Source organism: Heteronotia binoei, chromosome 8 (assembly GCF_032191835.1).
Source record: "Heteronotia binoei isolate CCM8104 ecotype False Entrance Well chromosome 8, APGP_CSIRO_Hbin_v1, whole genome shotgun sequence".
NCBI lineage: Eukaryota > Metazoa > Chordata > Lepidosauria > Squamata > Gekkonidae > Heteronotia > Heteronotia binoei.
In genome coordinates this window covers 8,158,541-8,175,028 of record NC_083230.1, presented here as the reverse complement: position 1 = coordinate 8,175,028, position 16,488 = coordinate 8,158,541, and the positions used below count along the sequence as shown (strand labels likewise).

The 16,488-nt window shown below is 42.4% G+C and overlaps 1 protein-coding gene across 1 annotated transcript in view; it reads right to left on the bottom strand.

The window, feature by feature from the left end:
• The window catches only part of CDHR3 (cadherin related family member 3), a 60,883-nt gene that overhangs the window by 13,203 nt on the left and 31,192 nt on the right, over positions 1 to 16,488 (bottom strand). Inside the window, exons 7-13 of the mRNA XM_060244539.1 lie at positions 15,865 to 16,054; positions 13,093 to 13,261; positions 8,409 to 8,508; positions 8,194 to 8,292; positions 6,738 to 6,967; positions 2,595 to 2,766; positions 586 to 830 (exon numbers count right to left, since the gene is read on the bottom strand). Coding sequence (XP_060100522.1) covers positions 586 to 830; positions 2,595 to 2,766; positions 6,738 to 6,967; positions 8,194 to 8,292; positions 8,409 to 8,508; positions 13,093 to 13,261; positions 15,865 to 16,054 — 1,205 coding nt within the window. The remainder of the gene's footprint in view (positions 1 to 585; positions 831 to 2,594; positions 2,767 to 6,737; positions 6,968 to 8,193; positions 8,293 to 8,408; positions 8,509 to 13,092; positions 13,262 to 15,864; positions 16,055 to 16,488) is intronic.

Here is a 16,488-nt window from a genome sequence, read left to right as displayed (position 1 = left end):
ACCAGAAGGGCTGGGCCAGCTACTAGGTAAATCTAGGTGATTGCCAAGGGCATCAGAGTTTGAAAAGCTTGAAAATGTTGAGGTGAACCTCCTTTACTGGCTTGAAGGGGAAATTTGGCACTAACTGACTTCTACAATCTCCATATCTGTTAATTCTGGCATTCTATAGCAGTCATGGTGAAGCATATAGGACTTTCGAAGAGCTTCTCTATTTTTATATTGTTCATTTTAAATGCCCAGTAAATAAAACATGCATTCTGGACTTTGAAAATTTATTTCTATTGAATTGTGGGGGGAGCCAAAATCATAGCTTGCCTAGGGCACTAAAAAAACCTTCAGCTGGTCCTATACACCAATGCTGTGGAGGGAGCAGTAGAATTTGGAAGGTGAACAAGTCAGAGCACTCTGTATCCTTTCCTTTTGTCAGTTCTGCTTCTCTGTTTGCTATTCTTAGGGAGTTTCTTCCTTTTGGCATAATGTCCTCCTTTGTTTCAGTGAGAAAAGTGGATTATAAATAAAGCATGTGAATAAATAAATAAACCAACACCAGTCCACATTCCGTGTTCAGTGTTCTAGCAGACTTACTGTTGTTGGGATCATGGTGGTTGGATTAGGAATGACTTGGATGGTTAATGTCACTGTACCCGTTTGAACAAGGGCAGTAGATCCGTTTGTCACTGATAACAAATTATCATCTGTTATGAAGACTTCCAGCCTATATTCCCAGACTCTATCTAGTCCTCTTTCATAGTCAAATGGGGACACAAGAATCAGCCGCGAGATACTGGAGCCAGCACTTGGCGAAAAAGTGAAATGATTATTCACATTACCTAATAGTAGAGTCGGAGAAAACTCAGAGTCAACAAGACACATAGGATAACAGAGTCTGAAGAAAATCAACTGTATGGATAGATTTATGACATAATCAGTTTCCATGGGTATTATTGCATACGTTTTTTCTTTATTGAGAAATACTGCTGCATGTGAAGAAAGGTATTTCTGTCAAGCAATGTTTTATTTTACCATAACTGTCTATGTTTATCAGACTATAACTGCCATGCTGTTACTGTCACTAACCCTGAAACAAAGCTGGGCACATCAAAGTAGAAAGTTAGCCGGCACCTCTTTGGCTTTTACTAACAAATGCAGGGATTTGCTCTTTGAAAATAAAGCCTCCAGGGATATTTTCCCAGGCCAAGCCTGGACCCAGGAAGTATAACCGCAGGGAGATAAAGAAAGTACTGTTTGAATTTTCACACGTGAATACAGGACTGTTTAGTAATTGTAGCTTTGTTGATAGAACCTTTGATGTGCCATCTTTAAATATGCATTCTGCTATTACTCTGTATCAGTTCCAATTCTTGGTTCAATAGAAGCACATGGATTATCAATAAACCTATACTTTGTTTCAACTCAAGGACTGGTTACTTTGAGATCCGCTTGCTTGACAATTTCTCTCTTATACTTAGTACATTATGACAGATTCAGCTAGCCAGATGAAATTATAGTGCAAATCCTAAACCCCCCTGCATTTAGATGGGTATAACTGTTTAGGTTTGCACTGTATGGTTATCATGGGATGATTGCAGCCATCCCCTGATAATTGCAGGACTGACAGTCATATCATCCCAAGCCATTTGCCTTTGTCTATAGCGTTTTATTATATTTCATGGCTACTGTTAACAATTAAGTATGCAGTCAATTAAAAACCCTAGACAATTACATATGGCAGTCTGGAGCCACTGGAGTGTTTCTGCAGTATTTTTCACCTTCCTCCTTCCACTGCAGCTCCCAGGTACAGCTTTGGTGGAACAGTTGAAGCTGTAATGGGAGGTGAGAAAATCATCCTCTGCAGACAGAAATCCTTCTGTCCATGGAAGCACTCCAATGGGTCCAAGGCATGAGTCAGAATCTGTGACTCTAAAAGATAAGACATGACGAGGACAGTGTGGCAGTTTGTTATTCTAACGCTTAAGCTGTTACATACTTTAAATCTGCACCTTACATTTTTTCACAGACATTTAAAATATTTTACACTCACACACAGAATGTTGATGTACTAGATAGGGAGCCAAGAGTTGGATGCAATGCCTTCTTGCTTATGCAAGTGGTGGGAAAACACATTTGCCATTGCACATTTACACAATTACCATACTGTGGGGAACAGTCCTTAAAGAGAACTGTGATGTGAAATCTCTTCTTACCATACAAACCCACCCAAGGGAAAATACATGAAGCAAACCTTTAGACTGATAGATGCGAGCACCAGTAGATTGAGAGAATTCCTGTGTATTAAATGGATGATTGACATTGTCATGACTCAAGACTCTCTGTCCTTGCTGCAAGCTTATGTAAGTGGACAGAACATCTTGGAACCTGCCCACCTCTGCAACTGTACATGTAGGTGAAGGTCAGTAATGATAAGACAAGCTATTTTTTTAAAAAAATCCCTGTTACAACTCACAACCCAGGTATAATTTTGTTATACTATATACCTACTTTGCAAAAGTCTAACAACCTACAAGATTTTCTGCATCCAACAGCTTCTGTTGTGGGCCATGATAGTGAATGTCAAGAATCCAAAAGCGTAGTACCTGAGTTAATAAAGTAACGGAAAGTTCTGGGACTCGAATCCTGATCGACACATGATATGTAGAGGCCGTCGATATTGGTGCCCGAAGTCAGGCCGACAGGAACCTCCAGCAAATGTGAGCTTGAGGAACAAACTGGTTTTTCATCATTTTCTTCAAGAACATTCACTGTTACCTGAAAGATGGTTTAAAATGATTCATTAAACCAGAAGATTGCATTTTTTTATTCAGTGGCAGTTATTGATCTTCTTTTGAGCAAGAAGAAAAAGGCTTGTTCTGCTAAATCCTATTTGTTTCTTCAGATTTTGAGAGATAAAAGTTTAAGGTCTTTTAAGCCAAAGATTTTTAAACATACAAAGGAACCAGTTTTACAGAACACGACAATTAGCCATTCTGTTAAAACACACATGGGAGGTGTGGTGCCAGTGCCGAGGAAGATGGCTGCTTGAGTAGAGTAGCTCTCTCCCTCGATCTTCCCTGAACCACTGATACAGCATTTAAAATCAGTTCTAAGACTCACAAATAATGGGCAAAGGTAACTTGAAAAAAGCAGCTTCCAGTTCTGCTAGAGGTAAGGCCATTTCAGCTCCCCCCCCAACAACAACAATCTGCTGATAAAAACTTTGAGCCTGATCTCTCTGAGGAGAATGACATGGTGACGGAGGAAGCGGCCATGGGCCCAGCACTCTCACCCTCTCCGACCCAGCGCTGGCTTCTCTGCTAGCTTCTATGGAAATCCGTTTAAAAGACATTATGGCAGCCATTGATTGAGCCAGCCATTGACTGATTCAGCCATTGACTGAGCAATTTAATGATTTTAAACAAGCACTCAACATTGCAAATCAGGGGCGAAGGATCTTGGGCTTGCCCTAAAGGAAGCGTCAGGGTTCTGAAGACAGAAAATGGTGCCCTCCATGATCAGATCTTATTGCTTAAATCCACAGCACACCAAAACAATGTGAATTTTGTGGCTTTGCTGAACAGCTTACTTTAAACACTGACACTGTTCTTTTAATCACTAATTGGCTGAAATGTGAACTAGATCTGTGTAAGGACTTGCTCCCCTTTATCTCCAATGCTTACTATTTGGGGCAGTTTAACAACCTGGCAAGACAGGGGCTGCATGATATTGTGGCAGTAATCCCTGAGGCATGATTAAGAAAAACAATCCTTGTAGCGGCCCATGCTAATGGCCACTTAAGCTACAAAGGAGAACAAATCTTTGTCTATCAAGAGCTTTCCCTTGAAGTCCTTAGCTGCTGCTGGAGCCTCAAACCAATAATAGATGCTCTGCAGCAAGCTCACATTCGCTGTAAGTGGAAAAACCTTACACGGCTGCAGACTTCTTTTAAAGACAAACTCTGTTTAGTGGAAGACTTAGCTTCGGGCTTTGCTCTACTCAAATCTCTTCACATTAAAATGCCTTCTGATGCTTCCAAATCTAACCAGAAACATCATCGCCCCTCCTCTTCTTCTTCTAACGAGGGATAAATCTACAGTTTGCATATTTCACTGCCTTACCCTAATGCCCAGTATAGCCATTCAGAGTTAGCTTTGCAAATGTTTTAGTTCTGATAATTGTATTATGTCATCCTGTTCTCAGAGCTTCTATTATCAAGGTGGGGGGTGGGGGTGGAGTTCTCTTAAATTAGCCCCGTGTCACCAATAGTCTCCTTCTAAGGATTTTATTCCAGTAATTACTGGGGGGGGGGGTGTTCCTTTTCCTTCTCCTCAGGGATTACATGAGACTATTTGCCTTATTATTGTTGCACTTATGTAGAATTTTGCATTCAGCTTATAGTCATTATTGGGTTATACAGTTCTTAAAACTCTGTTTCACACCTTGCTTATTGTTGAAACTTGATTATTACACTGTTAACGTCCCAAGCAGTTTAGATTGCTTATAGTTACTGCAGCATGCATGGAACATCTCTTTTCCAATAATAAATTGTCATAGCACTACTGTTTTTATTATTGTTTTCTTACATAATTTTATTGAGACCCTAGCACTTTACTTTTATATTAGCTCTGCTATTTTATGTTTTTGAAAAAAAAATGAATATTTGGTTTTAGCTGTCTCAATTGAATAATTTTAGTGACTGTTAATATATTAATGCTATAAGAATTTTTCACCACACTGATTGTTATTAATTCATAATAGTTTGATCCAATATTTTTAGCAAATTAATTTTCTCACTTTATTATTGCATTGGGGGATATTTCAATTAATTGATTGTCAATAATTAATTCACAATAGATTGACAATATTCACAATAGCAGTCCGAGCTGCTCCTAATAGAGCGTTGCCGAAACCAGAAGCCTAAGTGTGACTGATTTCACACTCACCTTACACTGCTCTCACGTATTCTCAGCACAGCTTCCTTCCGATTTCACACTATCTGCCCCAGGACTGTAGCAAGCATCGGCGTTTTTGCGCAGCAAACAGAAACTGCTAAAAACCAGTTTCTGTTTGCTGTGTGAAAACACTGCTGCTTGCTGCAGCCCCGGGGCAGATAGTGTGAAATCAGAAGGAAGCCACATTGAGAAGACGAACATGAGAACAGCGTAAGGTGAGTGCGAAATCGATCTGAATCTCTGTAAGCTGAGAATGTCTTTCTCTCTCTCGGCTTGGCTTCGCGAACGAAGATTTAAGAAGGGTGAAATAGTCCACGTCTACTGCAGGCTCGCTGGTGGCTGACAAGACCAATGCGGGACAGGCAGGTCCGGCCACAGCGGCTGCAGGGAAAAGTCTGGTTTAGGGTTGGTGCTGTAGGGAAAGTTGTGGCTAGATACAGGTGCAGGCAAGGGGGAAACTGACAATGCAGAAACAGACAGCTTTAGGGCTGAGACAAAAAGAGGTTTTCTGATTGCAGGGAACTGTATAGAAGAGCTGTTTTGAACAGGCTGAAAATAGTAAATTTGTAACTAAAGGGCCTCAGTTGTAGGTTTAGGGCCTCATTGTAAACATTCAATTGAAGTGAAATATTATTCCTTAGAGAGAGCCAGTTTGGTGTAGTGGTTAAGTGTGCAGACTCTTATCTGGGAGAACGAGGTATGATTCCCCACTCCTCCACTTGCAGCTGCTGGAATGGCCTTGGGTCAGCCATGGCTCTGGCAGAAGTTGTCCTTGAAAGGGCAGCTGCTGTGAGAGCCCTCTCCAGCCCCACCCACCTCACAGGGTGTCTGTTGTGGGGGAGGAAGGGAAAGGAGATTGTGAGCCGCTCTGAGACTCTTCGGAGTGGAGGGCAGGATATAAATCCAATATCTTCATCTACCTCACAGGGTGTCTGTTGTGGGGGAGGAAGGGAAAGGAGATTGTGAGCCGCTCTGAGACTCTTCGGAGTGGAGGGCGGGATATAAATCCAATATCTTCATCTACCTCACAGGGTGTCTGTTGTGGGGGAGGAAGGGAAAGGAGATTGTGAGCCGCTCTGAGACTCTTCGGAGTGGAGGGCGGGATATAAATCCAATATATTCATCTACCTCACAGGGTGTCTGTTGTGGGTGGGGGAGGAAGGTAAAGGAGATTGTGAGCCGCTCTGAGACTCTTCGGAGTGGAGGGCGGGATATAATATCTTCATCTACCTCACAGGGTGTCTGTTGTGGGGGAGGAAGGGAAAGGAGATTGTGAGCCGCTCTGAGACTCTTCGGAGTGGAGGGCGGGATATAAATCCAATATCATCATCTTCTTCTTCTTCTTCTTTCCTCAGTGTTTTGTTCTTATAAATAAAAGATTTCTTGTTTAATTAACTCCATGGGCTGTGTGTCTAATGGAAAGAAGCACACAAACACACAATTTAACCATTTGTGTCTACATGCCTATATTCCAGGATATGAATGAATGGTGGTAGCAAGTGATTGGAACAGTGTTTGAGCTCCAACCCCAATAGCTCTGTATGAGTGAAGGCTGAGTATTAAAGGGGGTTTGGCTACCTTGGCTGTAGATGCTTCTGGGAGTGAGAGAAAGGACCTGAGGTGTGAGATGGTCATAGCTCTCTGTAGATTTTAAAACAGACAAGAAGGGTGACGTGTGTGACATCCTGACCTACTTATAAATCATAACCTGAAGAAAAGAGGTTGTAGAGGGAGGTTGTAGTGGATGAGGGGCATTACAGCATGTTTGCATAAGGATTGGCTTTTACTCACCTCTACAGTCTGTATCTTGCCATCGTTGTCAGAAGCCTGCACGATGAGAAGATACCTCTTAGTTATTTCATAGTCTAACTGAGCAACAATTCGTACAGTGCCCTCCTTAGGATCAATCCAGAATATTTTTGAATAATCCAGGGTGCCTCCTCCAGCCACAATTGAGTACGATATTCCAGTAGAGGGTATATCAGCATCTGTTGCGGTCACTTTTCCAATTCCGGAATTCACTAAAATTAAGCAGTATTTGAAAGTGATTGTTAGATACACAAGTCCAAAATATGAGCATATAATCCAAGTCTCCGTAGGGTATCACCGAGACAAATCATGTGGTGTGGTGATTAGAGGGTTAGAGGTCTGGACTAAGATTCAGGAACTTGCTGGATGACCCAGACCAATCATTCTCTCTTATCCTACCTTGTCTCACAGGGTTATTTTGAAGATAAAATGGTGAGAAAAGAAGAACCATGTATACTTCTCTGAGCTCCTTAATGGAAGGGTGGGATTAAGAAGAAGAAGAAGATATTGGATTTATATCCCGCCCTCCACTCCGAAGAGTCGCAGAGCGGCTCACAATCTCCTTTACCTTTCTCCCCCACAACAAACACCCTGTGAGGTGGGTGGGGCTGGAGAGGGCTCTCCCAGCAGCTGCCCTTTCAAGGACAACTTCTGCCAGAGCTATGGCTGACCCAAGGCCATTCCAGCAGGTGCAAGTGGATGAGTGTGGAATCAAACCCGGTTCTCCCAGATAAGAGTCCACACACTTAACCACTACACCAAACTGATCAAGAAGTGTTCTAGATCAGGTATGTCCAGATCAACTAATTACAAGGGCTAGAATGGTCTTAGTTGGAGCTATGCAGGCTGCAGCAGGCCCCCCCCCTTGACATTATCCAGATGAATTTATTTATTTATATCTTCGATTTCTAAGCTACCCTTCCCACAAGTGGGCTCAGGGCGGGTAACAACAAGTAGCATAAAAACATCACAAGTCATTTAACAATAAAAATTAAATATCAATTAAAATTATCAAGATGGCGACCTAAACTATTGTCCCACATAAAGGCAGATCAAATAGAATCACTTCTGCATGATATTAATAGTCCTTTGGGCAGAGAGTGGGGCTGTTTTGAACAGGGAGGTCAGATGGTATGGTGTCCACCACCTCAACCAAAGGTCTGGTGGAAAAGTTCCATTTTACAGACCCTGTGGAATTGCATCAAGCTCTACAGGGCCTCAATATCCAGTGGGAGCTTGTTTGACCAGGTAGGGGCCAGGACAGAAAATGCCCTTGGTTGAGGCTAAGATATACCCTGGCCTTGGTTGAGGCTAAGTGAACCTCTTTTAAATCATGAAGGGGATTTGAACCCAGGTTTCTCCAGTCCAGCACTCTGTAGATAGATGTGCTTAGGACTGCTGTCTTACAGAGCACATTCTCAGTATAGGCATTACTTACCTGCAAGTGTTTCTGATGCATTGAATACATATGAAGAGCTACTGAAGACCGGTTTAAAATCATTGACAGGGAGTATTCTAACAAAAATGTAGATATTATCTGTAAATATAGCAATTAAGACAAGCATTAAGTGGGAAACACCGCTGCACATCCTGTTTGAAAGAAACCTGTTCTTTCTCCAAAAGAATGTCAACAAGACTAAAAGGGATACTTGCTACGATAGAAAGGCGAAGCGATATCTTGCACTGCAATGTTCAGAATATAGTCCTCCTCTGCTCTATCAGTTCCATTTTCAAGATCCACATTTCCCACCAGCTGCATTAAAACAGATATAATTTCATTTAAATGTAAGGTTCTTTTTTTTAAAAAGTCCTTGAGCTGCTTACAGTCAACATTATTTGTTTATTTAATGGTATTCATATCCTGCCCTCCCCTTCAAGCAGGTTCAGGGTGGGTTACAGTAAGCAAGTTAAAACAAATAAAACAATTCCATAATTTCAATTTCCCTTAAAACCAGCTAATAGCTACAGGATGGCAATCCATGATACAACAGAGTCCCAAGTGCATTGTGTATAGGGTTGCCAAGTCCAATTCAAGAAACATCTGGGGACTTTGGGGGTGGAGCCAGGAGACATTGGGGGCGGAGCCAGAAACAAGGGTGTGACAAGCATAATTGAACTCCAAGGGAGTTCTGGCCATCACATTTAAAGGGACAGCACACCTTTTTAAATGTCTTCCTTCCATAGGAAATAATGAAGGATAGGGGCACCTTCTTTTGGGGCTCATGGAATTGGACCCCCTGGTCCAATCGTTTTGAAACCTGGGGGGTACTTTGGGGAGAGGCACTAGATACTATACTGAAAATTTGGTGCCTCTACCTCAAAAGACAGCTCCCCCAGAGCCCCCGAAACCTCCAGATCAATTCCCCATTATACCCTATGAGAATGGATCTCCATATAGGGAATAATGAAGTGCTCAGCAGACTCCCCCCCCCCTCCCCCGTTTCTGGCGACTATGAAGTGAGGGATTGACCTCTCTACTCACGAGTTGCAGCCAATTTCTTCCAAATAACACAGACACCCCATTCCAAGAGGAAGCCTTTCCAATTGGAGACTGGAGCCTCCAGAGGGGGAAAGTCACATGATGGATTTGGGGGCGGGGCTTCTCCCCCACCGGCCAGCTGACTGGGGGCGGGAAGGAGCCTGGGAAAGCAAAAGAACCCCCGTTGGGATCTGGGGATTGCCAAACCTAATTGTGTACATGCCCATAAACGGAGTATGTGGAAGAGGAGCAGGGGGGTATAGTACCATCTTAATATTAATTTGTAGTTCTGCTGAAAAATATTAAGTGAAACAGGTGTGAAGAGCATCCAAGGCCCAAATGGAATCCCATTATCCCAGGGGATAACGTTACGTTGCAGTCCCTATGCCACTGAAAGATACAAGAAGGTCAATCAGTGCTCACCGCTGTCAGCAAGATTTGATAACATTTGGAAATTAGGCCTTTATTGGATTTTTCAGAGTGCGATATCAGATGTTCAAAGTTGGTGGTCAGCCCAAATCTGGCCTCTTTAAAAAGTAAGTACTTTAGTTGGTGATGGATTTGAAAATATTCAAACCACAGTAAAGAGAATGGGGCTTTCTTGTCCAATTAGGTATGATGTCATGTTTGGAAATGATATCAAACAAATAAACCACTGAGCAAGGGGAAACCAGGGCTGACCCGTGAAGGACGAAAGTAGAAAGATATCTGGTGCTAATCAGCTTTGCTCAATGTCCCAAACATTTATTAAGTATTTTATAAATGGGTTAACAAAATGCCAATGTAGTCTTTTCTTCTTCTTGAGTCAAAGGAACTCATTATAAGGCATAAAATGGGCTTCTTCAATTCTTGCCCAACCAGGGAGGAGGTTAAAATAAAGCAGCCTGACCATGTTCTCCAAAATTGTGGCTTTATAGTACAGCAAAATGTCACGATAAGCTAAGCCACCTTTGAGTGTAGGTCTGCAGACATTAGAGAGCTTAATTCTAGGGTTCTTGTAATGCCATATGAATTGAGTTAGTATCTTTTGCCATTTTTGTAATAAAGAAACAGGAATGTCTGTAGGGAGTACCCTGAACAGATACAACAGTTTTGCGGAAATAAAGGATTTGATCACATTAGTGGGTTCTAACCAAGATGAAATTAGTAGGTCCCAGTGTTTGTGTTTATTATTTCTTGATAAGCTGTACAATAATTTACTTTAATAAGGTCAGTGAGCTGTGAAGGAATGAATATGGCCATGTTTTGGTAACCCAGAGGAATGAATAAAAGGAAGGCGGGGCTTGTCAGGTATTGGGAGAGATTTTTATAGGATATAGAAGTGACTTGGAATGACTAATTGATAGGCCTGAGAAACTTCTGAAAACAGAGAGAATTTGTGTCAATTGTGATAAGGAATGTATTGAGTCTGCTAAGTATAGAGCAATGTCGTCAGTGAATAACGAGATTTTGTAACTGATTTCTTGGATAGTGATACCTTGGATTATAGTGAATTGCCTGATAAAATTTACCAATGGTTCTGTAGCGATTGCAAAAAGGATTGATGAGAGAGGGCACCCTTGATGGGTGCCTCTCAAGAGTGGAAAGTCTATAGTGTTAAAGCCATTTACACAATGTTGAGCCAAGGAAGAAGAATATAGAATGCTAATCATGGTCAGAAATTTAGTCCCAAAACCCATTTCATGAAGAACAGATAGCAAATATGATGGTTCCACTTTATCGAAGACTTTTTCGCTGTCTAGTGCAAGGATACAGGAATTGTAGGGCTGATAAGTGCCATATTGTTTAATATTCAGGGTTTGCCTAATATTATCAGTATTTTCTCTGTAAAGGATAAAACCAACCTGATTTACATGGCTGTAGTTTCCAATTAAGCAATTTAGTCCGACTGCCAAGATGGAAGGTGAAGAATTTATAGTCATTATTGAGCCTGATATGAGGGGTGATATGATTTAGGATTCAAAAGGTCTTTTTCTTTCTTGGGGATAAGGACAATTTTAGCCTGTTTCCAGGTGTTAGGCATTTGACCAGAATACAAAATGTAGTTACAAATATCATGGGGTGGGAAAACAATTGGGAAGAAAATTTCTTATAAAACTCTGAGGGTAGACCATCTCATCCTGGAGTCTTGTTTAGTTTGGAAAATTTAATAGCAGTGAGGACTTCCTAGAGCATAATAGGAGAATTCAGAAAGTGTTTGTGATCTGAAGTAATTTTATTTACTATATCATTGTTCTTAAGGAAGATATAGATAGCCTCAGGGTCCGGATTGTCAGACTTTGGTAGAAATTATGAAACACCTCAAGAATCCACTTGGTGAAAGAATGGATTTTGCCTGACTGATCTCTAATGAGATGGATTTGTCTATCTGCAATCTCTTTTCATAACAAGCTGGACTGGGTTCAGAGGAGGGCAACGAAGATGGTGAGGGGTCTGGAGAAAGGATGAAGGAGCTAGGTATGTTTAGCCTGAAGAGGAGACAGCTGAGAGGTGATAGGATCACCATCTTCAAGTACTTGAAGGGCTGTCATGTAGGACATGGTGCAGAAATGTTTTCTGTTGCCCCAGAAGGTCAAACCAGAACAAACGAGTTGAAATTAAATCAGAAGAGTTTCTTGCTAAACATTAGGAATAACGTCCTAACAGTTAAAGCAGCTCCTCAGTGGAACAGGCTTCCTTGGGAGGTAGTGGGCTCACCTTCTTTGGAGGTTTTAAAAGAGAGGCTAGATGGCCATCTGGTGGCAATGCTCATTCTGTGAATTATCCAATAATGGTCTTCTTCTCTTCAATAAATTGCTGACTAAACCACTATTTCCAACTCTATATTTCTCAAAGAGGCATAATTCATATCATCTTAAACATTCCAAAAAGAGCATGTGGAATGCAAGCAACTCAGCAGGATAGTCCTTTGATCTTGGAGTCATAGCTCCCAAGCAGTATTACTGGCGCAACACCATCTTCAAGACTGAGTGATGAAGCAAGCCAGGTTGCCAAAAAGGTACAAATCTCTTGTTCTTCCTCCATGTGCTTCATTATTCTGCAGAACTTGAGGTTTCACTCCCTAATTTTATTGTCAAGGTACAAAACTTGCCATTGACTGGATATCTATTGCCAATTTAGTCTTCCCTGGGTTTTGCTTACCCATTTTCGGGTTGAAGTCAGAGGAGATATGATGGGGGTAAGAGCGATTATTGTGAGGAGGAGAGTGGGAGCTGTACACTCAAGCGTCCGTCATGTAACGCGTTGCTCTGCCCTCCCCGCTACAAAACCTAATGTAGTTCTACAGGGTCTGTAAGGCAGAGATGTTCCATCAGGTATTTGGTTGAGGGCAGCAATGGCTTCCATCTGTTCTGGTATGTCTGTTTGGTGCTCTTGTTCCTTTCCTCACCTCACCCCTCTTGCAGGGAAGCGGCACAATCTGAAGTTGCCTAGCACCATCTAATCAGGCCAATTGATGTATTGTTGTATTTTTATTGGTTTTAACTAGGATTCAATTTATGATGGTATTTCATTTGTTGTACACAACCCTGAGCCCTGTTTACAGGGGAAAACAGTCTATAAATTTAATTTAATTTAATAAATAAATAAAATGTATGATTTTGAATCCAAATGACCATAGTTTATGTTCAACCATTATATGTGTGGAAATTTAAATGAAAACTTAAATAAATAAATAAATAAATAAATCTATATCTATATCATATCTATCTATCTATCTATTAAAGAATAGTGTTAGCCCTTAGTTGTCCTCAGTTCCTGAGTGTTATCTGACCTGGAGGCTGCATCTTCTAGCACTTTATGGGGTTTTTTTATTGCAAAATAATCATCATCATGGAAATCATGGAGTATATAACTGACCGTAATTCTTCCAGAGCCAGGTGGGTTCTGTGCAAATTTATGACTTCCTGGTCCTGACAATCCAGTGAAGTTAAACAGGTTGTTTGGTGCCACAGCATCATGGTCTGAGCAGACATTTTCCAAGTCCAAAATAACTGTTCCTACACTGATGGTTTCATAAAATTGTTCTCTGTTGGAAAGAAAGAAATTACCTCTAATGGGTGTTCCAGGCTTTCTGGTACTTTACATTTGTACTTGCTATAAGGCCTGCTGTGGGGGGAATGCGATGGGCTCTTGAAAGAAGCTCTGGGCAAGTGCCCCCCACCCTTGCTGTCTTCCCACCCACCCCAAATCTTTGCATTCACTGCCCACCCCCACCCCCCGTTGCTGTCTTCCCACCCACCCCTAACTCTCTCAAATGAAGGCATTTGCTTCCCCCATCTTACTGTCTTCCCACCCACCCCCAATTCAAGGAGATCCGTCCAGAGACTCTGCCTGGCTCCCCAGAGCCACCCCTGCCCAAGGCAGCCTCCCCTCTCCTCCAGACTGCTGCCTGCGGTGAAGGCTGTCCAGGCAGGGGAGGGCAGGCATAGTAGTGGCAGCAGTGACTCGGCACCAGAAGTCGCAGCAGCCCAGCTGACAGGAGAGGCTCAGCCAGGGCCAGGTTGCTGCTGCTGCTGGCTGGGAAGGCAAGCAGCAAGATGGCTTGGAAGCCTGTGGCACTTCCACTCCTGCCACTGGGGGCTGCTGCTGCTGGAGCCGCACTGGGGATGGCAGCAGGGTAGGAGGCCATGGCAGCCTGGGGCCTGCCTGGTGGGGGAAGAGGCTGGCAGGTGGGTGTGGAAGGGTTAAGTGGGGGTGGGGTTCTGAGATGATTTCTTCTGGAGGGGGGATGAAGAGCTGGCAGCAGCGGATGGCAAGGAGGGGCCGGCCAGCCCCATCAGCCCACTGGGAACATAAGAGAAGCCATGTTGGACCAGGCCAATGGTCCATCCAGTCCAACACTCTGTGTCACACAGTGGCTACAAATTTTTATACACACACACACACATATATATATACACACTGTGGCTAATAGCCACTGATGGACCTCTGCTCCATATTTTTATCTAACCCCCTCTTGAAGCTGGCTATGCTTGTAGCTGCCACCACCTCCTGTGGCAGTGAATTCCACATGTTAATCACCCTTTGGGTGAAGAAGTACCTCCTTTTATCCGTTCTAACCCAACTGCTCAGCAATTTCACTGAATGCCCACAGTTCTTGTATTGTGAGAAAGGGAGAAAAGTACTTCTTTCTCTACCTTCTCTATCCCATGCATAATCTTGTAAACCTCTATCATGTCACCCCGCAGTCGACGTTTCTCCACGCTAAAGAGCCCCAAGCGTTTTAACCTTTCTTCATAGGGAAAGTGTTCCAAACCTGTAATCATTCTAGTTGCCCTTTTCTGCACTTTTTCCAGTGCTATAATATCCTTTTTGAGGTGCGGTGACCAGAATTGCACACAGTATTCCAAATGGAAGACCACCCCGGATGGAATGGAGAAGGTGCTGCCAGCTCTTCCTCAGCTGCTTAGCTCACTGGCTTTGCCATCCTCATCCTCCTCATCATGTTTGTCATCCTCCTCCTCTGCTTCCTCATATTCCTCCAGGCTCACTGGTGGGTAGAGCAGAACCCTTCTGCTGCCTGCCATGTCCTGCCCACTGCTGGGGTCAAGGAGCAGCAGGTCATTGGCATGGTGGCAGCAGTGCCTCTGTGGGGGAATGCCTTGTGATGGGCACAGTGGCAGAGGTCTTTCTTCTGTAATGCGTTATTGACACCTTTTCCTGTTGCATTCAACCTTGCAGCTTTTAGCATCAGCATATGCTTTTGGCCTGGCCTGGTTGTGTTATGGTATACCATAGAGAATGTACTTCAAGGTGGCTGTTTTCTGTAGGGGAAGTGATCTGACTTCAGCTTTCCATCTCCTCCCCACCCTGCAACCTCTACCTAGGAAAAGTACAGTCTTTCTCCACAGTGCAGACCAAATTGGAGGGAAGTGACCTCAGGAGGGTATAATGACACAGAGTCCACCATTTGCTCCAGGCAAGCTTATCTCTGCCATCTGGAAAGCAGTTGTAATTTTGAGTGATCTCCTGCCCTCACCTGGAAATTAAGCAACCCAAGTGGTAGCACAGTAAGAGACCTGGATAAAAAATATACCAAACAACTGTGCTAGAAAGAAGTAACTATCTCAAAATTCTAAATATAAACAATGTATAAACTACAAATAACAATAACAAGCACCGCACCAAAAATTGTGTGAAGTATATGGCTCCCAAATTTCTCCTTAATCATTTAATATTAAAATATCTGTCCATTCTTCAAGGGAGTATTAGGAGTCCAGATGGGTCCAAGTGAAGAAGTCGGCTTGAAGGGTAAAAGTTGTCCTTCATGGGATCGCTAGCTGGGTCTCATGTTTCGCTATATATTAGCTTCTTCCAAAAGCCAAAATACTTACATATCTGTATCAAAGCACAAATTCCACACGCCAGTTTCTTAAGGATTCTGGAGGGGGTGCAGCCTAATATGCAAATGAGTTCCTGCTACAAAAAAGCCCTGCTTACAACAAATGAATAGTTCATCCCTGGTTTGGCATGTATTTTTTTTTTAAATTTCTACTGGTTAATAATGCATTCTTTATACAAAAAGAACCACATCCCAGCTACTTTCTGGTGAGGAAGATACAATAGCCATAACTAGTGCTGATGTAACTATCATACGAGGAATCGGTTAGAGCAGAAAAATATTCATACCTGAAAGTGTATCTCTGGCATTCTGGTGGGTGGTCATTTATGTCTTCAACGGTTATAACAATTGTAATGCTGCTATTTCGTCCATGGCTAGGACTATCTTCAACGTGAATTTCCAAAGAAATATTGGGATTTTGGATTAATGGTACAATATCTCGATCTATCGTTCTGGCCACTTGTATAACTCCATTGTCTACAAAGACAGAAATTGAAGGAAGAATGCCTGTGAAGTAGTTCATTTGCTCTCTCTCCCTCTCCCAGCTGAAAATAATCACTGCAAAGTTAACAGTGAGGTTGTTTAATCAACATACTTGAGTTGAGTCAGGTAAAAAAATTAATATAAAGATGATGAAGACCAAAAGATAGTTTGTTACAACATGTAGTTATGCATGGGCTATCCAAGAAAGAGGCTGTGCTGGACTCTTAATCTGATCTTGGATAATCATGGGGAGTGAGGACTACTCATGTCTGGAGTGTATGTGAAGAAACAAGCAAGATTTGCTGGAATTTTTTGGAGATGAAATCTCTATTATTTGCTAAACTACTAAAATTGCAACCATTATTGATTTGGGTTGTTAGCTGGTATCACACACATGAAGCTACCTTATAGTGAATCAGACCATTGGT